The sequence below is a fragment of the Sphaeramia orbicularis genome, chromosome 24 (genome assembly GCF_902148855.1).
Source record: "Sphaeramia orbicularis chromosome 24, fSphaOr1.1, whole genome shotgun sequence".
Classification (NCBI taxonomy): Eukaryota; Metazoa; Chordata; class Actinopteri; order Kurtiformes; family Apogonidae; genus Sphaeramia; species Sphaeramia orbicularis.
In genome coordinates, this window is record NC_043979.1 from 42,044,200 (window position 1) to 42,066,841 (window position 22,642).

The 22,642-nt window shown below is 34.9% G+C and overlaps 1 protein-coding gene across 1 annotated transcript in view; it reads right to left on the reverse strand.

The window, feature by feature from the left end:
* Window positions 1–3,448: 3,448 nt before the first annotated feature.
* Window positions 3,449–22,642, reverse strand: part of LOC115415354 (adenylate cyclase type 8) — a 34,461-nt gene continuing 15,267 nt past the window's right edge. The window contains exons 10-25 of the mRNA XM_030128885.1: window positions 20,547–20,658; window positions 20,284–20,411; window positions 18,880–19,038; window positions 16,216–16,450; window positions 15,927–16,097; window positions 15,707–15,807; window positions 14,003–14,204; window positions 13,484–13,576; window positions 13,174–13,334; window positions 12,025–12,106; window positions 11,702–11,860; window positions 9,445–9,591; window positions 9,179–9,271; window positions 7,125–7,239; window positions 6,801–7,003; window positions 3,449–4,147 (exon numbers count right to left, since the gene is read on the reverse strand). Of these exons, the coding sequence (XP_029984745.1) occupies window positions 3,932–4,147; window positions 6,801–7,003; window positions 7,125–7,239; window positions 9,179–9,271; window positions 9,445–9,591; window positions 11,702–11,860; window positions 12,025–12,106; window positions 13,174–13,334; window positions 13,484–13,576; window positions 14,003–14,204; window positions 15,707–15,807; window positions 15,927–16,097; window positions 16,216–16,450; window positions 18,880–19,038; window positions 20,284–20,411; window positions 20,547–20,658 (2,377 nt within the window). The 3' untranslated portion in view covers window positions 3,449–3,931. The remainder of the gene's footprint in view (window positions 4,148–6,800; window positions 7,004–7,124; window positions 7,240–9,178; window positions 9,272–9,444; window positions 9,592–11,701; window positions 11,861–12,024; window positions 12,107–13,173; window positions 13,335–13,483; window positions 13,577–14,002; window positions 14,205–15,706; window positions 15,808–15,926; window positions 16,098–16,215; window positions 16,451–18,879; window positions 19,039–20,283; window positions 20,412–20,546; window positions 20,659–22,642) is intronic.

A 22,642-nucleotide genomic window follows, 5' to 3' on the forward strand; every position in this document is an offset into this window, starting at 1 on the left:
ATTATTTACAGTATTAGGACTCTAAACAGATGTTATTATATCGTTAAGGAAGCAAAAGTAATGTGTTACGTTGTATAAATGTGAGATGGGGGTGGGATTTAATAAGTTTACTTCTTATCCCTTTTTGAGCAGTACATTTTGAATTTATCTTGTTATTACTAGTGTACATGGGAATTGCTATATTGTCTTGAACAGCTTTATTTATTAATATATTTGCTCTGATATTAGTTTCTTGTACACATAAAAAATGTTCTGCTTTTTCTTTTGCTCAAAACAAATAAATGAATGAAACAAATGAATAATTGTACAGCCTTTTATGTTTTTTAGTTCTATTCTTGTATTTTATTCTATTATTTGGTTTTCATTTATTACTTCTGTAGAGCAGTGTTTTTTTTTTGTTTTTTTTTCGTACAGTTGTTTTTTGTCTTTTAGTCTATTCTTGTATTGTCTTGTATTATTTTGGCTTTTATTTATTTCTTCTGTACATCACTTTGGTCCACTGTGGTTGTTTTAAAGTGCTTTACCAATAAAGTTGGATTAGATATGTATATACAGTAAATTATAATTACAGCACTAAACCTGACCAGAAGACATGTTGTCAACAGATAATGTTGCCTTTAAATGACAAACCTTATCATTTAATTGCAGAAAACATCTCTCCTGGTTGTGAATAAAAACAGTCCTGTGGTGTAATCATGCATATTTTATATTTTATAGGCCAACTGTGATTTGACATTTGCTTGATTACCTTTAATAAAGTACGAAAGAAACACACACAACACACCAGTCAGGTTGCTGGTTTTATTAGAAGAAAAGGAACACTATTAAATGTGTCAGTACAAACTATGAAAAAATATTTTCATCATTTACCTTGTAAAATAAATGAATACACACAATATATTACACATGACTTTAGACATTACATTTCCCGAATGTCATCCTTTTACAAAACACAACCTTACTTTAAAGGCTCAGGAGTCTCCTTGGTTACATAAATCTGAGGAACATACAAAAAGACCTTGAGTTAAACATGATGCATCATTTAACATGATTTTACAAGGTTATCTGAACTCAACCAGATCTACCCAGTGGCTGTAAAAATTACATCAGCCTTGAAATCCATCATTTTAACTTACAACATAAAAAACAAACATTTACAGAGATTGGATTTCAACATTTCTTTAATAATATCCATCGCCCGTACAATAAGTATGAGCTAAAACTGAAGTCTGTACATAAAATGGCAGTGACATGCATGGTGAAATGTGTGCAACAGAATACAACTGTGCTTTTTGGCAATGAAGCAGGTTCAAGAGATGAAACATATGTCTTTGCAAAGAGGGGAGATTATAGACGCTGAACTGCAATAAAGTAAGAAAAAGAGGAGGAATCATAGCATGAGGAGGTAAACCAGAATGGACACATTTGTCTTCTGTTTCTGGCTGGAGATCTAACATGTACAGTTGTGGAAAAATTATTAAACCACCCTTGTTTTCTTCAATTTCTTGTTCATTTTAATGTCTGGTACAACTAAAAGTACATTTGTTTGGATGAATATAATGATAACAACAACAAAAATAGCTCATCAGAGTTTAATTTCAGAGCTGATATCTAGTCATTTTCCGTGTTTTCTTGATAATAACCAAAATCACTTCAGTTCTTACATCAATATCTATGGCATTGTACTGACAAAAACAGTGCTTTTACACATTCCATGTTTTCTTTTCTGTCTGTTTTAGTCACATGGTACACACAGGAGTTAGGACTTGATTGCATAACCATTGTTTTTGATGACTTTTGATGGTCTAATAATTTTTTCTGCAGCTGTATTTTCAAACCTTTGTAAACAAACAACATATATTTAACTGTAATAAATAAAAAATAAAAAATAACAAATGTTTTAAAGTAAATTTTGTGTGCAAACTATAAACTAAAAAGTGCCCTCTTTCATTGATAAGAAAAAATAACATCAAGTACCCCCTGGGCTTCTTCCAAGTACCCACTTTGGGAACCCTGGCATAAATAAAACTATAAATAGTGACAACTTAGATTTTTTTCCCTCTTTGTTTTAATTCAATAAAGTAAAATGACATGATGAAAATGTTTAGATTTGCAAACTATCACACAGGAGTTAGCACTTGATTGCATAACCATTGTTTTTGAGGACTTTTGATGGTCTAATAATTTTTTCCGCGACTGTAAGAGATAAAAGTACTTACAGAAAATAAGGTACCGCTGTATAATGAGGTATCATTGTACAGTATTTGAAGGTGTAAGTACATGTGAATATATGCCTTTAAGCAATAATAAAACCATTTATTGTCACCAACGTCCCTCTAAAATAAACACGACACAAATAGTTCAGGAATTTCTGTGTCAAATGAACAATGACAGACCATGCACAATAGACTGAAAAATGTAAGAAGTCTGAAAGACAAATACGTAACAAAAAAATTAAAAGTATTACTGTATAGGCTGAGCAGTTGTTCTGAGGTATTTTGTGTTTTGGCTTTGCGGTCAGAGGATTTGCTGGACTTGCTGCAGCAAAAATAGGAAAAAAAAGTTGGCGTTTGGTTTAATGTAAATTCCAGTACTGAAAATGGTATAAGTGTGTTTATCGTCGCTGTCAGGTGGAAACCTCTTATGTCCAAAACACTTATTTTTAAGGAAACTGTAAAAAAAAAAAAAAAAAAAAAGTAAATGAATGGCATTAAAAGATGTAGTCACAATCTGTATTCAACACTTTTTATGGGTTAAATATTTCTAAAACTATCAGGCCAATGTGATGACTGACCAGAGAATCGTTTTATGCCACAAAAAAAAAAAGACCAAAAATGGACCTACGAGGTTTCCGCCAGAGAGCGATGATATGCGGCAGTAGAACAGAATATGAAGATGCACATTAGACTTAACCCATAAAGACCCAAACATCCACTGACAACCTTTACTGACATAAAAAGTTAAATCACTGTTGATTCATTAATCCTATCAATACATGTAAATAATTGGTGTAAAATACAGTTTGTCATCTTTTCATGGTCATCAGATATGACCCATTTGGATGTTCAGAGGCTCTATAGTTACCATGGAAACACAGTCATCTTCTACAACATTGATTCACCAGTAAAACCCATGGAGTTGGATTAATGACAGTGGATGGAGACACTTGTTTTATATTCAGTTAATGATATATTTAACTGGAAATAGTCACTTTTTGTACTGTTTTCTCTCTCTTTTTTTTTTTTTAGAAAATAAATAATAACCCTCAACTTTAATTTGAGCTTTTATGAACATCTACATGATCAATGAATTAAATACAGAAAAATACCTGGCTGTCACTGAAAAATACAAAATAAAGAGGATGATATTAGAATAAATGTTAATAAATCACTAAGAAAGGTTAAAAAATAGAGAGGAGTTCATTTGGGAACCCACAAAAGCAGCTCTGGGTCTTTATGGGTTAAAAAAGTCCTGTAAGACCATATTTACTGTTACAGATGAAGTTGGAATAAAATATTTTTACGTCTTCTCATGAGATGATTGTGACACTGTGATTTATTCCTCTTAGATAAAGTGAAACCGGGACTCGTACAAAAGGTCAAAGGTGATTACTGCTGTGTGTAAATGGGATTAAACAGAGGAATGTGTCTGGAAATAAAATGATTCCAACTTTATGGGTGACAGTGTAGATATACAGGCCTATCTGTGCAGGGGTAAGAACATAGCATGTAATTATAGAAGCGTTTGTCCGTGTTTCGACTGTTAGAACATACAGTATTCCAAAAAATGGCTTCTTTGATGACTGAAAGCTGAGGAGAACAAGGTCATGGAAGGAAAAAGGCTCTGTTAGGATGCGATTTGTCACGGCAAAGACGGGAACAGAGGATGAAACAATATGGCGGATTGATGCTCTCCTCTGCTTCCACTCATCTCAGCACTGAAGGCTGCAGGGGTTCAGGCTGAACCCCCCGTTGGTTTCCCTCATCTTCTCCCGCTGTCTGGCCTGGACGAGGCCGAACACCACCGCCGCCAGGGTCATGCGCCCCTCCGTCCGCCCCCCCATGCGGACATCTGCTCCGGAGTTGGCCCTCTTACTGCGAATGGTGCTGATGAAATAGGTTCGCACTTTGCCCTGGCGTTCACTCACCTGTAAAGACACCAGTGGTCACACACCGTCGACTGAAACGACCAGAAATTTAGATTTACAGCGAGGGCTTCTGTGGATGTTTTTCATTACACTTTATTACTTCTGCTCTTTGGCCACATTCACACTGCAAATCTATATTGCTTGAGTCAGATTTCATGCTCAGACCCATTTTTTTGCTTGGATATCCTCAATACTTATAAGGGTTCATTGTCAATGTGTGATATGTGTTGCACTTATTTGCTTTAGGGCTTTTTGGTTACCATGCTGTACTTTTTCCTACGTATTTAACCCATAAAGACCCAAACCTCCACCGGCGATCAAAACTATCTACTGATCTAAAATATTTAATAACTTCTGATCCACTAATCCCATTAATACATGTAAATAATTGGTATAAAATGCAGTTTGTCATCTTTTCATGGTCATCAGATATGACCCATTTGGACGTTCAGAGGCTCTGTAGTTACCATGGAAACACCGTCATCTTCTACAACATTGATTCACCAGCAAAACTCATGGAGTTGGATCAATGACAGTGGATGGAGACACTTGTTTTATGTTCAGTTATTGATATCTTTGTTGAAAAAGTCACTTTTTCTTCAGTTTTCTCTGTTTTTGATATAATAACCCCAAACTTTAATCTGAGCTTTTATGAACATCTTCATGATCAGTAAATTAAATATAAGAAAATACCTGATGTTCACCGAAGAAACACAAAACACAGAGGATTATGTCATAATAAAATATGATAAATCATTTAAGAAAAGTTAAATATAGAAAACAAAAAAACCCCTAGGAAATAGTCACTTTTTCTTCCGTTTTCTCAGTTTTTTTATATAATAAATAATAACCCTCAACTTTACTCTGAGCTTTACTGAACATCTACATGATCAGTAACTTACATATTGGAAAGCACATGATTTACACAGAAAAAATGCGAAATAAGGAAGATAATATTACAATAAATGGTGATAAATCATTTAAGAAAGGTTAAATATAGAGAAAATTTCATTTGGGAACTGACACAAAAGTAGCATTGGGTCTTTTTGGGTTAACACTAAATCTTTAAATATAGCTAAAATCAAGCATGGATGGACACTTACAAATATGGAGAAAGTAACTGCATTGGTACATCATAGACTGGAACTATTTGCTTCATGTTGGGAGAAATGGATTTGAAATATGATAAATACTGATATAGCAGATTTTATTTTAGATAAAAAAAAATCTGATGGGATTCACTTTTCCTGCTGCTTTTATTTGAGCTGTTTGCTTTTCCACCACTAGATGTCCCCCTATATCTAGTCTTTTTGTGTTGAAAACTCCTCAAAATCCCATAGCGGTAAAATACGCAACATGAATGATTTAGGACGTCTGTATCATAGGTTCTACAAATAAAAATTCAGGCCTTTCACTCACTTCAGCAGAGAGAGGGGGTGTCAAAAGGTGAAACCCTCTTCATTTTGCATCTGTGGGTGAATAATGCTGTACCAATTTCTGTTTCCACTGTCACTTAAATATTGACTTTCATTTTACTGTTGGTCATATACTGATGAGGAGCAACATCAGCGTCTGCTATTCTTTATCAGGAAATAATAAATACGGTAATAAAAAAAAAACATTTAAGAGAGAGAGAGAGAATCCATGCACAGGTTCATATTTGTGACTAAAACAGTTGAGATGCACACATTCATTACTGGGTCAATACATGATTGAGGGACTTTTGAAGTCCATGGGATATATCTTGCTTACATCTTTATTAAAAGTAAAAAAAAAAAAAAAACAACTAATGTTTTTTATGTTCATTATGATCATGCCTTTAAAAATTCCACAATTATTCAATTATGGAAACAATCATTTATTAATAAATGATTAATAAATCATTAATAAATTACTAAATGTACTAAACGTCAACTAAATAACTGTCCAAATTTCATAACAACCACCTTCTGATTAGCCAAACAATAATAAAATGAGCTTATTCAAAAATTTTTCAATTGTGTTTTTTTTATTAAGTTGAGATAATCATGACAGATACTTCTTTTTTGGCAATATATCAAATGTTATATGAAAACTAAGAAATCGTATCTGTGTCCGAGTAATCACTTTCAGCTAAGTTACTCATTACAAAAACACCTTTCAAGGAAGTGTTCAAATCACATGACCTGCTCCACATGATGTCATTTCCTCGAGAAGGAAACACTGGAAAGACTCCAAGATATGTTCTTTCTCCTCTTTCTTAGTTATTTAGTATAAAGTAGTGTGTGAGCCAGTGTGTATTTATCACACTTTAATGTCAACAGTGTTACTACAATATCTTTATAAGTAACTTTCAATTTAAATTTTATTCAGTTGTATATATGATATATAGAAGAATCTTTCTGTAAAAATGCAAACTGTTACCCTGTAAAGTTAACTCAAAAAGTCCCTCAGTTATATATTGACCCTACTATGCATGCTGCTACAATATTTCTTACGCTGTGTCTTTCTTTAAATACTTGAGTGTCATTTTTTCAGACACACTGTATGTGCTTTCACCTGTGCATGCATCCAAAGCTCCAGATAGTTTCATTTAATCTGATTAATTATGCCTAATACTTAAGTGAACAGAAGCACAAACAGAAACAGTGTCTGGAACATGTTGATCACTCACCCCCTTCACAAAGATTTCTCCACGCAGATCCAGGATGAAACCCCACTCTGCCAGGATTTTGCGCGTGTTCTCAGGTACCTGAATGCGCCCGCTGACCCCGGTGCTGTCCATACGGCTGGCCAGGTTCACCGTTGACCCCCAGATGTCATACTGCGGCTTAGTTGCACCGATCACCCCGGCAACCACCGGTCCATGGGCGATACCTGTTTCAGTCCCGAAAGAAACACAAATGACACTGAACAGGTGTAACTGGGATTAGAAGAACCACACACTGTTTAGATCAGTGTGTATTTGTTTTCGTAGGACGCCAGTGATGTCACCTACCTACACGGAGCTGAAAGTTTTTGGCTGAGTGCCTGTTAAGCTCTTTTAAAGTCTCTTGCATTGCCAGCGCAAACAAAACCAGCTCGCTCAGGTGGTTCCACTCATCCATAGATGTCTGGAAACACAGACAGAGTGTGATGGGCAGGTCAGAAAGTGAGGGCGGGGAAAATATTAAAACAGCTATAACAGTGATGAAACAGCAAATAATCCTAACAATAATAATCTTTCTTTATATAGCACTTATAAAAACAGCAGTTTACAAAGTGGTTTGACAGCAAGTGAATGCATCCTGGTATTGAAGCTAAAGGTGATACAGTGAAATATTATAGCCTATGTGAGACTTTTTTATGGCCAGGCTGTGTATATCTGAACATTAAAAGAAAACACAAACTTCTAATACACAAGGTTAAAATAGGAAAGAAAGAAAAAACATACCCTATTACTATATTAGTCTGGAGAAGTGGTGTATTGTAACTTTTATTTTTACTTGAGAACTACACTTCTGTACAAATTAGAGGTATTTTACTTGTATAATTGCATGTATATTATTTAATACATTACAGTCAAATATTATGCTTTTTAAGGTGCAACATTGCACTGGAAAAAGTCTTGAATTAAGCAAAAAAAAATCTTGAATTAAACAAAAAAAATCTGCCAATGGAACAAGTGAAAATTATCTTGGTAAGATTTCTTAAAATAAGATTTTCAAGATCTATTGTCTAAAAATAAGTTCTTATATCTGACTGAAAAGTTACTCTTTAAGTGATTGTCTTATTTTAAGTGTGATGAGATATTTTGACTAGAAATAAGAAAAATACACTTGGTAAAATTTAGATTTTTGCAGTGTTCAGATTCATTAATGGTTATATTTCACTCCATTCCTGTCCAGTGGTTTTGAATGTTCATGAGCAAATTCTGTGTTCTAAATTAAATAAAAACTCTTTAGCTGGGAAATTTGTCATAAAGCTAAAATCAGGCCTGTTTTTCTGCGCTCATGAAAAGTTGAATTTTACAGATTGGAGATTCTATCGGGACAGAAATGCTAAATACAGTCGGGGAAAAAATTATTAGACCATCAAAAGTCATCAAAAACAATTGTTATGCAATCAAGTACTAACTCCTGTGGGTATCATGTGACTAAAACAGACGGAAAAGAAAACATGGAATGCCTAAAAGCACTGTTTTTGTCAGTACGATGCCATAGATACTGATGTAAGAATTGAAGTGATTTTGGTTATTATCAAGAAAACCATGAAAAATGGATAGATATCAGCTCTGAAATTAAACTCTTATGAGCTATTTTTGTTGTTATCATTATATTTGTCCAAACAAATGTACCTTTAGTTGTACCAGGCATTAAAATGAACAAGAAATTGAAGAAAACAAGGGTGGTCTAATATTTTTTTCTGCGACTGTATAGTACTGAATATGGTTCATCCTCCATCAATCTAACAGAAGTTCTTTAAAAAGCCATATTCCCACTAATTAATATTATTTTTTTGCAAACCAATTTGTTTATCACACATTATTTACTCCTTTCACCCGACACCAGAAGGGAAGCTGAATCATATAATATAAGAAAACAAGGGTGGTCTAATAATTTTTTTCCACGACTGTACATATGATGATCTTCCAATCCAATCCAATCCAACTTTATTTGTAAAGCACTTTAAAACAACTGCAGTGGACCAAAGTGCTGTACGGAAGAATAAATAAAACCAAAATAAAAGAATAAAATACAAGAATAGATTAAAAGACATAGAACTGTACAAAAAAAGAAAAAAGAAAAGAAAAATAAAAGAAAATTGTTTAAAACACAATGCATTACTGTATTAACCCTTAAGTTCAAGACCATCATCTGCGTCTTAAATGTCTATTTTTTTTTTTTTAATAAAATGTTCAATTATTTCTGAACCCTCTAATCCATGTGTATGCTTTAAAACAGTAAAATGGATTTCCTCAGTCAGAGCAGTGAGTGTTTTACCAGTGAAAACAAAGCTAATAGAGAAATTTAACAGGTAAACCAAAGGTGAACTTGTAGAATGACCTCCAACCTGTTGGTCTGGAGCCAAGCCAGACGCTGCCATGTAACAGCTTCCAATGGTCTTAATCTTCTCCACATAGTGAAAGTACGACTCCTCCAGCAACTGTTAAAACACACATTTACAGATAAAGACATACAATCATATATCAAACAGGGGAGTTATGCAATAAGTAGTAAACCAGTTTATCAAACCCGGACCACAGTGACCCAAAAATATCAGCAGGTAAGTAATAAGGAGGCAAAAATAACTTATGTACACACAAAATACAAGCTCACCTCATCAAAACCAGCGATGATCTCATTCAGCAGTCGGAGGCAGTCGACTCCCTCATGTTTTATCTCTTTCTGCTCAAAGTATTCATTGAATCCAGCGATGGAGGCGAACATGACCCCCACTTCATCATAAGACTGGGAGTAAATCTCCTGAAGTAAAAGTTGTGTAACATACATTAGTCAGGCTGAAAACATACTCATTTGGCTGATTTAATAGAACTTTTAGTTATTTAGTTTTAGGGGTCAGGTGCTAAAAATAGGTCCATAAACTACAATAAAGTCTGAAAATATGTACAGACATCAAGATCACTACTATGAAAATTAGCTTTTGTATTTTTGCAGCTAATTTAATCATTATTAGATATAAGTTTATGTTATATTTATTATGTTCATATTCACAGCCTGGCTAAAAAAATCCCCCATATGGATTTAACTAAGCATATTGTAAGATCTTTGGATATTTACTGCAATGAAAACAATCTATTTTACTAAAACTGATGCAGTGAGTATTGTTTCATTTCATTTCATTTCATTTTCATTTCTTAAACAACCATCAGTTTACTAGAAAGCATAAAGATTGGACAGTACCATGAATCATCAGGTTCAGATTGTAAAAAAGTGGAACAGGAAGCATCATTTTATACATGGATTGGACACCACAGAGTCCAGACCTGAACCCCACTGAGAATTTTGGATGTGATGGAGAAGACTTTACACAGTGGTTAGACTTTACCATCATCATTATAGGATCTTGATGAAAAAAGTAACCCTAAAAACAGTTAAGTAAAATGGATTTCCACTGCTTTTCAGTTATATTACATAGCTCTTATATGCACATATAGAGACTCCATAGTGAATGTGAAGTTTGTCTGTATGGGCTTCATGCACAGCAGCACTACTTCCTGAACTTAAAACAGCTCCTTTATTTCCTGTCTTTCATTATTGGACACACTGATTAGTCCAAGTGTACCTGCTACTTCTTGTTGTGACTACTGTGGTCAGACACACCTGGATTAATCAGTGACTCCAATAATGAAAGACAGGAAATAAAGGTGCTGTTTTAACTTCAGGAGGTAGTGGGGCTGTGCATAGAGCCCATTACACAGTTAAAAATCACATTAATATTATTTTTGGTGAAAATTGTGACTTTAACCCATAAAGACTCAGTTTTTTGTGTCAGTTCCCAAATACATTTTTCTCTATATTTAACTTTTCTGGAGCGATTTTTCACCATTTATTGTAACATTATCCTCTTTATTTTGAGTTTTTTCAGTGTGAATCATGTATTTTCCTATATCTAATTCACTGATCAAGTAAATGTTCATTAAAGCTCAGCATAAATTCAAAGGTTATAATATCAGAAAAAGGGAAAACAGAAGAAAAAGTGACATTTTCAGTAAAATCAATCATTAACTGAACATAAACCCAGTGTCTCCATCCACTGTCATTGATCCAACTCCATGGGTTTTACTGGTGAATCAATGTTGTAGAAGATGACGGTGTTTCCGCAGTAACTATGGAGCCTCTGAACGTCCAAATGGGTCATATCTGATGACCATGAAAAGATGACAAACTGGATTTTACACCAATAATTTCCATGTATTGATAGGATTAGTGGATCAACAGGTAATAAACAGTTTAGATCAGTAGATGCTTTAGGTCACCAGTGGCTGCTTGGGTCTTTATGGGTTAAATGTACTGAATGAAATTGAGGAATTGTTGAATCAGATGTTGTTTGACACCTGATTCAAACCAATACTAGATCAACTAGTACAGGTGAGGTGCCACAAAAAGATTTCTTAGTCTCCAAGGGTTACAACAAGTAGTGAAGTAATAAGGACATATTGCTGAAAATGTATGCAAACTTTTGCTTAACTTTTGCATGTCTACGGAGCATTTTAACAGTGTGGTATTAGTGCTTTCAATTAAGTAAAGGATCTGACTACATAAGCTGTAGTCCACAGTGTAGCACTACCCTGATTTATCTCAGTGGCTCTGGGGATAGGGAGAGGGGTTGGGGGGGGGGGGTGAGATGTCAAGTTGTGTTTTTGTTTTTCTGCCCCCTTCTTTTTTTCCTCTTCTTTTTTTCTCTCACTTCATCAGTGTTGTTTTCTTTTCATTTCTGATTGTGCGTTTGTTATGTTAATATCAAAATAAAGCATAATGTACCACTCAGGGGATCTCAAGTCTGTACTATGATAAGGCTTCGCAATAAAAAATATCTGAAACAATTAAGTAAAGGATCTGAATTCTTCCACACCTCATCATTTTTGCTCCGGTCCAGGAAATGTCGCGCTACATGCAAAGGCAGAATATTGTGCAGCAGACACTCATTGTGTTCCCTCAGCTCTCTCATGTCCTCCACTTCCTGCTGAGCCTGCAGACGCCACAGGAAGTCCAGTCTGGCAGTGGCTTCCCACTGAAGAGAAAAGAACAGATAAAACTGTGAGGGGTCCCCATGACTCTACTTTCACCCTCAGTCTCAGTCAAAACTCATCACAGTAATTCACGCTAGAAAAATAATGCTGCTATTTACAAGTTACATCCAAAATACAGTTCATTACTAATGCACTTTCACTGTACCTGCCGTCCATTGTAGTAGACTGCCACAATAAACATGGCCATGACAAGGATAGAGACTCCTTTTCTTCTGATATAGTGAGACCTGTGCAGAAATTAATGAGGATATATTATATTCTGGAGGTATTAAAACTGTGATATATAAAATCAAACACCTCTGTAAAAATTGATGACACAACAGGTTATAGTGTTAATGGGTATGTGTTCATTTAGTCTACACACAGCTGACAACATACATGTATTTGCAGAAAATGACAAAAAGAGAAAGATTTTCAAACAAAGAAAAGATGTTCATATTAATGTTGAACAACACGTTACTAATGTTTAACTTATGAAGAGTCCAGACCAAACACCAAGAGGAATAACCATCATTTTCTTACTGGTAATAACTGGTTTCATGTGTATTATCATGCTCTCCATCAGTCTTTTCACACCACTAATGCAAATATTCAGCCAGCATGGTTTTGTTCGATGGCTTGTAACCAAACATTTTCCGCTTTTCAGTGGATTCAAGTTTGAAATTTTAGAGTGAGCTCTTTTTCAGAGCTGCATATGTATATGTATGTTTTAAAAGAGAAGTGGACTGTGTGTGTTTGTGTGTGTGTGTTTCGGGTATCACACAAAATCCAGAAATAGCTGACTGCTGCAGTTTACCATATTTATGTATTTTTGGTCAAGGAACAGACTAGTGAAAATGGCAAGTTGATAAGACCAATATTTTGGGAGATATTAGTAATTTTGGAATACAATAGCCTTGTAATCACATTGCTATGCCCATGATGGTTGACAGGAAGTGCAGTACCACACTGCATGGTGGGAAATGAAGTTACAAACAGGAACGACACCTTTACTAGCTTCAATCTGTAGATCTTGGTATTAATATATTAATTGTCATTTGAATTTTAAACAATGATTTACCAAACAATTTTTATGTCAATACTAATAAAATATAGACTAACATCTTTTTCCAAAAGTCAGCTCTCCCCAACATAAAAACTACCACGGGTCAACGCGCTGGTGTATACATATATGTATATATATATGTATATGTCATATTCACAAATAATGAAGCAATCACATTTAAAAAAAAAAATGGAAGAAAAACACAGCAGCATACATCCTAAGTCCGTATTGTGTACAATGTGCACTAACCTGTGCTGAATGTCATTGCGTGTAAGTGTGAGAAAGGCCAAGTGGATGAGGTAGGAATAGACCACCACTGCAAGCAGCAACACCGCCAGCTTCAGCAGAGAGTTCAGACGCAGAAACACGGCACAGGTCACCATGGCGATTACGCTGCTCAGTACAAAGAGCTGAAGAAACAGAGGAACAGTGTTAAGTAGTCATTTGACAGAATAGTATAGAATGCTAATTGTGTGAGGTTCATTATAGTCATGAGTTATGAACCTGTGCTATAGTTAGAAACAAATCCAGATATGTTGTAAACTATTATTGTCCTTACCTCAGGGTATGTGCAGAGGGTGAGTGGAGGTAATGCTGTGTTGGTGTTGTCTATTAGATTAGCCTCTCCTGTGTCTGTGAGAATGCACCAAATCTGCCAAAAATACAAAAATACACACAGTCAAACTTGAGATATACTATATATTGGTAGGTAAAGGAAAAACAAACACATTCAAATGTAACCTAAAGTGCCTAAATTTAGTATTTCTGCTCTCAAATATAAAAAAATGGCATATAATTCTAATTGGAGTGTTTAGAATAAAAAGCTATGACAATCTGCCAGAGACGAAAATGTGTTTTGGAGAGATATGTACTGAATTAATTCACATCGATGGGCCAGGGGATTAGGTGACCACTAGAGGGAGTAGTGAGTCACTCTGCCCGTTTCCCATGGTGAGGAAAACTAACACCACTTTGAACTTTTGACCAAAGCGACAGAAAGTGATCAGATGGGATGAGAACCACTAAGAAATTTTTTTTGTAGTTTTAGTCGTGGTAGTGTTTTTGTCGAGGACTTTACCATATCAGTGGAGGCCAGGCCAAAGTTGAGAATGACGGCAGTGAGGGTGAGTAGGTTACGGGCACTGTTGTTTTCATGGATCCAGCAGCAGAACTGTTGCACTGCCGTAGGAGTCCATTTAAACTCTTCAGCCAGAGCCAAAAAAAGCAGCAGCATGTAGGCGAATAAAAAGACTGAAAACTGGAGGATTGCTGGGAACATCCTGCAGACAAAGATCAAGGAAGGGGCAGTGAATAGAAGTGGAAAAAACGTTTCATGAATGGAGTAAATACAGAGCACAAATGACAATAAATGAGTCAGTATGTTGCTGTGGAAGGGTGAAAAGCGGTGGTTCTCAACCTTTTTTGGCTCATGACCCCATTTCAACATCACAGATTTCCGGCAACACCAGACATTCAAAATGGAGACTTTTTTTTTTGTTGCTAAAATTAATTTGTTTTTGATCATGTAATAGTTTGCTATACTATGTAGCAAATAAATGTCAACTTTAGACCACATTTAGTCTATATACTGTATATTATTATGGACGGAGGCAGAAAAGCCAGGTGTAGATTACTACACAAAGTGAGAATTTTATTTTCCTTGGTCAGGATATGTACAGTCAGTCCAACTTGGATTTACAAGGCTGACAATTAATACTGAACAAACAAGAACTCTAAACAAGAATTATGAAAGAGCTGCAGCATCTGAAACCAGCCACAATGACAATTTGAAAGATAAACAGTACCAAAGTGCTTCAGTTTCAGACTCAGCTTGTCATGTCTTTTATGTATTATCTCTCTCAACTCACCACATATTTTTTATTAGTACGTTTTGTTTTTTTTGTTTATTTTTATCAATTACTAGAAATTTCAGGTGACCCAATTTCAATTCCAGGCGACCCCACATGGGGTCCTGACCCCAAGGTTGAAAAACACTGGGTTAAAGGTCATATAACATTACTAACATGGACTAAATGGTGTCTTTCAAGAACATACTTAACATTAACATAGACTTAACTGAATTGTATAATCTACAATCCTCTATTTGTCTGTTCTCCGGGTAACATTTACTTAAGCATGAGTTTCATTTTTTACAAATATAAACATTTATCACATTATAACATGAAAGTTTTCACTTTTTAACAACATAACATATGTCATTTTGTTTTAATGTGAAAAGGCTGTATGCTGTGATAATGGAAAAATATCTTGTTTAACATGACAGTCTTCATGTTATAATGTAAAACTTTTCTCATTTTAAACTGTTTTTTTTTACATTTATGACTCAGCAGTATTACGCTATTATTACAGTATCAAACTAAAATGTGAAACTGTCACACAGAAGTGCACAAAATCAAAAAATAAATTCTTAAAAAGCTAGATATGTACTTAAAAAAAGATATAATGCCCATATTTTTTGTCACAAATTGGTCCTTAAATATGATGCTGTTCTTATTTAGATAAAAAAAGTAATGTACTACAAAACGGTAGCTAAAAACATCTTGCAATCAAAGTACAGCAACAATGCAAAAGCAACTTTTCCACTCGTCGACTTGGCATGCATTGGATAATATAGACTGATATATTATAAATAAATGTTGTAGCTTAATTTGTTAAACTTCTGTAATCAAAAATAATCAAGTTAAGTCTTGAAATAACAGCAGACACACAAAACATTCAGATTTGATATATCCATGTCTGCATATTGTTGGAGTCTCCTTACCTGGGCGCCGGGATAACAGCCTGGGCAGCCATGAGGAAGAGGAGCATGATGAAGGAGCACGCCAAGTTGGAGTTGAACATTTCATCTCTCATCTGTGAGAACTAGACAATTCAACAGAAACAACATAAAATCAAAGTCACTGTATTTTGCTGTATGAAATCATTTCAGTTTCGTGAACATCTTCCATTATACAAAACATAGTCAGGCTATTTCTTCATACCTTGTCCTCAATGTGTGTGTCTTTGAACACCAGCGTAAGTGGAGTAATGTGCTGTTTGTGCATAAGCACACTGCTGCGAACCTCAATTGCATGCTTGATTCGTTTATTAATTTCTTTGGAGGTGGAATGCCATATGTTGGGCAATGAGCCATTTGTAAAGGAGGCCAAGATCTGTAACAAAAGAGCAGAATTAGGATGATCAAACATGTGCAGTTGGACTTCATTCTTCACTAATAATGAATTTTCTTCATAAGTCTGATACTAAATAGAAAAGCATCCTTCCACCTACACTGTTCATGTCAGTAAAGTTCCCAAAAGGTATGTCTGGGCTCCAGTTTCGATTGGTTTTCTGGACTTTGGGGGGCTGAGCATGATTAGCTTTATTGAGTTCCTCCGGAGGACATATGAGGAAGGTGTCTATGTTGTATCTCCGTAAAAACTCGCTCCTGTCGCGGCCTCGACCCTCCTCTGTCTTGTAGATGCCTTGTAGGCAGTCCAAAGTCGCCCGTGAGATATGAATTCGTCTGGAATGAAAAGGGATGATAAAAGAGAAAATGATTCAGAATGAAAAGGGTTCACAAGGAGGCTTTGGTTCAGTTTGAGGATGTTTATAACTGAATGTTTGCCCTCAAGCATAAGCATGTTTTTATTTTTACTGTGACTGAAGAGCTGAGAGATATTGACATCTCTGTAAACTCATCATCCTGAATGCATCCGATTTCCTCAATATTCAAGTGATGATTCATTTGAAGACATCAGTGTGTACGAGTATATGGACTGTGAGATTATGAGGTTAGAGATGAAGACAGAAAACTGATTTTCTCCGATAAAGTACAGATACCATGATGAATTAACTGCCATGTTGCTCTTACTAAAGTGATCTGCTTATTATATGATTCAGCTTCCCTTCTGGTGTCGGGTGAAAGGAGTAAATAATGTGTGATAAACAAATTGGTTTGCAAAAAAATAATATTAATTAGTGGGAATATGGCTTTTTAAAGAACTTCTGTTAGATTGATGGAGGATGAACCATATTCAGTACTATACAGTCGCAGAAAAAAATATTAGACCACCCTTGTTTTCTTCAATTTCTTGTTCATTTTAATGCCTGGTACAACTAAAGGTACATTTGTTTGGACAAATATAATGATAACAACAAAAATAGCTCATAAGAGTTTAATTTCAGAGCTGATATCTATCCATTTTTCATGGTTTTCTTGATAATAACCAAAATCACTTCAATTCTTACATCAGTATCTATGGCATCGTACTGACAGAAACAGTGCTTTTAGGCATTCCATGTTTTCTTTTCCGTCTGTTTTAGTCACATGATACACACAGGAGTTAGTACTTGATTGCATAACAATTGTTTTTGATGACTTTTGATGGTCTAATAATTTTTTCCACGACTGTATTCAATGTAAAATATATCAAATTACTATACCCAGTTAAAAATGTAAAAATAAGTCATGCAACTTAATGTATTTGATTACTTTTTCACCACTTTTCATGTTAAAAGTTAAAAAACCAAATCTAAAGTTACAGTATAGGTTGTTTACCATGAAGAATATATTCAGATGTGATCTCTTTGTAATCATCAATATTCAAAAAATTATCCATGATTTACTGCATTTATTTTGTAATTTAACTCACTAAAGCTATTGCATGTTACTACTTACACCACAACACAGACCAGAGCAACAAAAGACATCAAATGTGGGATCATGGGCGACTCTGAAGGACATGTAAAATAATATTAATTAGTGGGAATGTGGTTTTTTAAGGAACTTCTGTTAGATTGATTCAGGATGACCCATATTCAGTACTATATTCAGTGTAAAATGTATCAGATTACTAGTTACCCAGTTAAAAATGTAAAAATTAGTAATGCTGCTTATTGTACTTGATTACTTTTTCACCATTTTTATTTGTTAAAAGTTAAAAATACAGATCTAAAACACCATGCAGCAGTTGTCTGACAACATGGCCACCAACTTACAGTATAGGTTGTTTACCATAAAGAATATATTCAGATATGATCTCTTTGTAATCACCAATATTTCAAAAATGACCAATTATTTACTGCATTTATTTTGTAATTTAACTCACTAAAGCTACTGCATGTTACTATACTCAGTGCCAATGAAAACGCAACACTTGAAGATTCTTATATTTTTTTTAAATCGATGAGGATTTTTATTCCATAAGCTCTTTGGAATTAATCATAGGCCATTTCTATACAGTAAAAATAAAAAATCATATCCAAATTTGTTGACAAAAAATAAGGATAAAGAAAGAAACTCAAGGACCCCCAAAACCAAGAGTCACAAAGCGGTCCCGGAGGTGCTGCAGCTCAATGTAGTGATCCTGCTGTGGCGTGGTCACACGTGCTCGTCCAGGGCGAGGTCTGTCTGCAGTTGAGCCAGTTTCTTCATGCCTCTGTTGCATCCTGACTATAGTGGACAAATTGCATCCAAAATGACGCGCCACCTGCCGAGCAGAGATTCCGGCCTCCAGGAGCCCCATAGCATGGCATCTTTGGTCACGTGTCAGTCTAGGCATCGCTGAGTTATTGCAAATGATTTTCGTGCTTTTCAGCTTGCCTTTATATACAGAACATGACCACTCCTTAACTGACCACAATTCCTTAAGTTGAGCAGTTCATTGCTGAGCAATGAGAAAAACAAGTCTTATGAATGCAGACAAGTTCATTCAAGCGTGACAATAGCTCAACCCATCTCAGGTTGTTAAGAAATTGTCTGGGATTATCTTACACAGGTGAAACTTAAACATATTGATGCAGCTCAGGAACAATAAAACACATTCAAGTGTTGCGTTTTCATTGGCACTGAGTATAGTTACACCACAACACAGACCAGAGCCACAGAGGATGTCAAATGTGGGATCATGGGTGACTCTGCAGGATACCACTTCTAACAGAGGTCACACTCACCCTGGTATACCCCCTGCCTCCAGCATGTTGGCAATGCCCACATCCCAGGACCAGACATCAAACTGCCATTTCTGGAGACCCAGCACCCCACACAGGACAGAGCCAGAGTGGATCCCAATCCTCATGTCCATGTTAAACTTCAGCTGCTTCCGTACATACCTGTTTTGGTGGGTAAAACGGATAATTTAAGACTCATTTTTGATAGTATTATAAAGAATGATGATCTAACTGTCTTTCCAGATGAATTATATAAAAACACAGAAACATATTTATTTTTCTGCTCCCTAACATACTTAAAAAAACTTTAAAAAACACTCTAAACTCTAAAAATGCTTTTAGCGCAGTTTTCACATACACACATTTGTTTTCCTCTGTTTGGCATGCTATATATACTTGTGCACTCTCTAATAATATTAATAACACCACATGTCCATACCTTGCATGTAGGATGTAATTGTGAATAAGCAGATTTGCCTACTATTAGGATAATTTTTTTCTTTGCTTTTATTATTATTATTATAATTTTTTTATTTTACCTTTTTTGTTCCATGAGTATTTTGTCATTTTTTATTACTATCATTAAGTATGTCATGTAGGACCAGGGGTGGAAGGGTGAGGGGGTGTGAAGAATGGGACATGCTTAATACCTCTGAAATTGCATATTCAAATGTTCAATGTTAAATCTGCACCAAAAACTGACAAAAAAAACAAAAAAAGTAAAAAAAAAAAAAACAACAAAAAAACCCCCAAAAGAATAGATTAAGACAAATTATATAAAAAACACAGACACACATTTTTTTCCTGCTCCCTAACATACAATACACTACTTAAAAAAAACTTTAAAAACTCTGTTTGGCATATACTAGTATACTCTCGAAATATATTAATAACACCACATGTCCATATTTTGCGTGTAGGATGTAATTGTGAATAAGCAGATTTGTCTACTATTAGACTAATTTTCATTTCTTTGCTTTTATTATTGTATTTTTTTATTGTATTTTTTTTTATTTAACCTTTTTTGTTCAATGAGTACTTTGCTATTTTTTATTACTATCATTAAGTATGTAATGTAGGACCAGGGGTGGGAGGGTGAAGGGGGGTGGGAAGAATGGGACATGCTTAATGCCTCTGAAATTGAATATTCAAATCTTCAATGAAACTTAAATCTGCACCAAAAAGTGATAAATAAATGTTAATAAAAAGAGTAGATTAAGATGAGTTATAAAAAAAAAAGAATAGATTAAGGCGACTTATATAAAAAAACACCCACAGACATGCATTTATTTTCCTGCTCCCTAACACACAACAGATGCACTTCTTACTGTAAATTAGTTTAATGAAACAGATTTTTGTTTTCCAGGAAAGTGACACAGTAATCCCTCCCTGCTGCTTAAGACTGACCCTATGGTGTTGATCATAGCCAGGCCCATCTCAACGCAATGACGAGCATGATGGCATGACGGCTCAGGGACCCCTGACACACAGTAATAACAGTCTCCCAGGATCTTAATCCGCAGGCAGTGATGTTCCTGTGATGAGAAAAGAGACAACCCGTTTAAAACCATGACACATTTCCTTCTGAAGCAAAATGCTAGATCAGCCAGCTGGCAGCAGACTGACAATCTAAGCTAGACAGGAAATTAAAAGTAGCTTATGGGTCTCACCTCTGCCAAACGGTCAAAACGTCCAAATAGCTCATTGAGGGTTCGAACCAGATCTTGTGCTGACAAGTTCATGGATAATTCAGTGAACCCCTTGATATCTGCAAAAAGGATACTAGAGAGAGAGGACAGAAGAGCTGTGTAAAATGTAGTTTTAACAAATTACAAATACAAAATGTGCTGGAGGTTCCTGTTGGTTCACATCATCAAACAATCCTCTAACGTAACAGGCTGATAACAACACTGAACTGATATTTTCTTGTGTTTAAAAACTATAGATCCTTAAAAATAATAGATTACTTAAAGGTTGCTTCTCTAAAGTCTGCAGTATTTGTAGTGAGTGAAATACATATATTTCTCATAAGCTCTGATTTGAAATAACAACTGTAGAGTCACAAGATGACGGAGTTAGACGGGGCTATCAAGCAGGATGTTGTTTTTTTTTTAAAGTTTATTTCTTTGTATTCATGGTTACCTTTCATGCTGGAATATCCAAATATTAAATGTACATATGCACTGCTAGGCTCTTTTTTTTCTTTTTCTTTGTATTATGATTATGAATGCTACTTTGTGTGTATACGTATATATGTATTTATGCATAATTTTCTTTTTTGATCTTATTTCCTAGAAGTGTGGTTGGCTATGTGTACAGGCTTGTTAATATCATTATTATTCCATTTTTTTTTTTTACATACTTTCTTATTTTACTTATATTACCTTTGTTTTTTTTGTTTTTGTTTTTTTTCTCTCTTCCTTTCAGTGAGCATTATTGATACCCTTTTTTCTTCTCAAAAAATAAAAAGAACAGTGTACTTTGTACTATTGATGTCCTATTTAATATCTTATGAGACTGTTCTGAATAAACATTTGAATAAAAAGAAAAAAAGAGTTTGAATGCATTAAAAGAGACTAATTCCTTCATTTAAAAAAAAAAAAAAGTTTATTTCTGTTGAATTTTTCATTTTGTGTTAACAAATAAAGAATAAGGCCGCATGATTGTGATACATAGATTTTTCAGGTGTACAATGGGTTAATTTTCTAAGCTGTTATGGAGTTAATGTCATCGTGTATGTGTACATGTAATTGTTCAGCAGTCTCAATGAAAATCACGCTGCATGTTTTAATGAACAGTAAATTAATGTTCTTTTATTTATGTTCTATCGTCATCATTTTCTTACAATGGGAAAACAGTGAATGCATCTTTTTCTGCTGCCATTTTTATTGAAGAGGCTTAGCTGCAAGGCAACAAAATACACTTCATACACTAAGTGAAAATTACATTTTCTACACTGGAATTGTCTCTTGTTTTCTCTGCAACTTCATGATGTGAGAAATACACAGTCAAGGAAAAACAGGGTGTCTGACCTTTATGTCAGCAAAACATCACACTGCTTTTGTGTAAAAACAGTGTGAGTTTATATGCACAGCAAGTGTCAATATGTTCTACATTCAGGGTGAAGCCTTGGTTTTATATACATTAGGTAGTAGTATTATTATGTGAATTCATTAGTGCATTCCTTAATTCTCTTACATGTGATAATATCCCACTCACATTGAGTATTTTAATGGAATATGTCACAATCTATATTTTAAAAATAACTGTTCAACATAATGTCTTGTGTAGGTTCTCATTTACCCAGGTCATTGTTCTTCTTGGTAGTTCTTCTCGGTTCAACTGGACTGGTTTAGCTCTTTTTTTTTTAAAGATTTTTTTTTTTATTAACAGAAGCTTTTACAGGATGTCTACAGTGTTTAATAAAGGTCGACAGTTCGTTACAGTGAGATAACACACATTTTACAGAAGGAATACACATAAACGTATAAACTCGTTCATAGTTTGTACTTACAACCATCTGTACACAGTCATATGTATATAAATTAACACACTACTCACAAGAGATACATCAATGAGAAAGTTATACAAGATCCCACAGAGGGCTAATTCGAAGTCGGTCTAGGAAGGGTCATATCATCATGGTCAACCAAGTCCAGAGAGGGCAGAATGTCTATGAAGGGGCCCCAGATTTTTTCAAAGGATGCAGGCTTCCCCCTCACATTATATAATATCTTTTCAGGTGTGCAGTAAGACACAAGCTCAT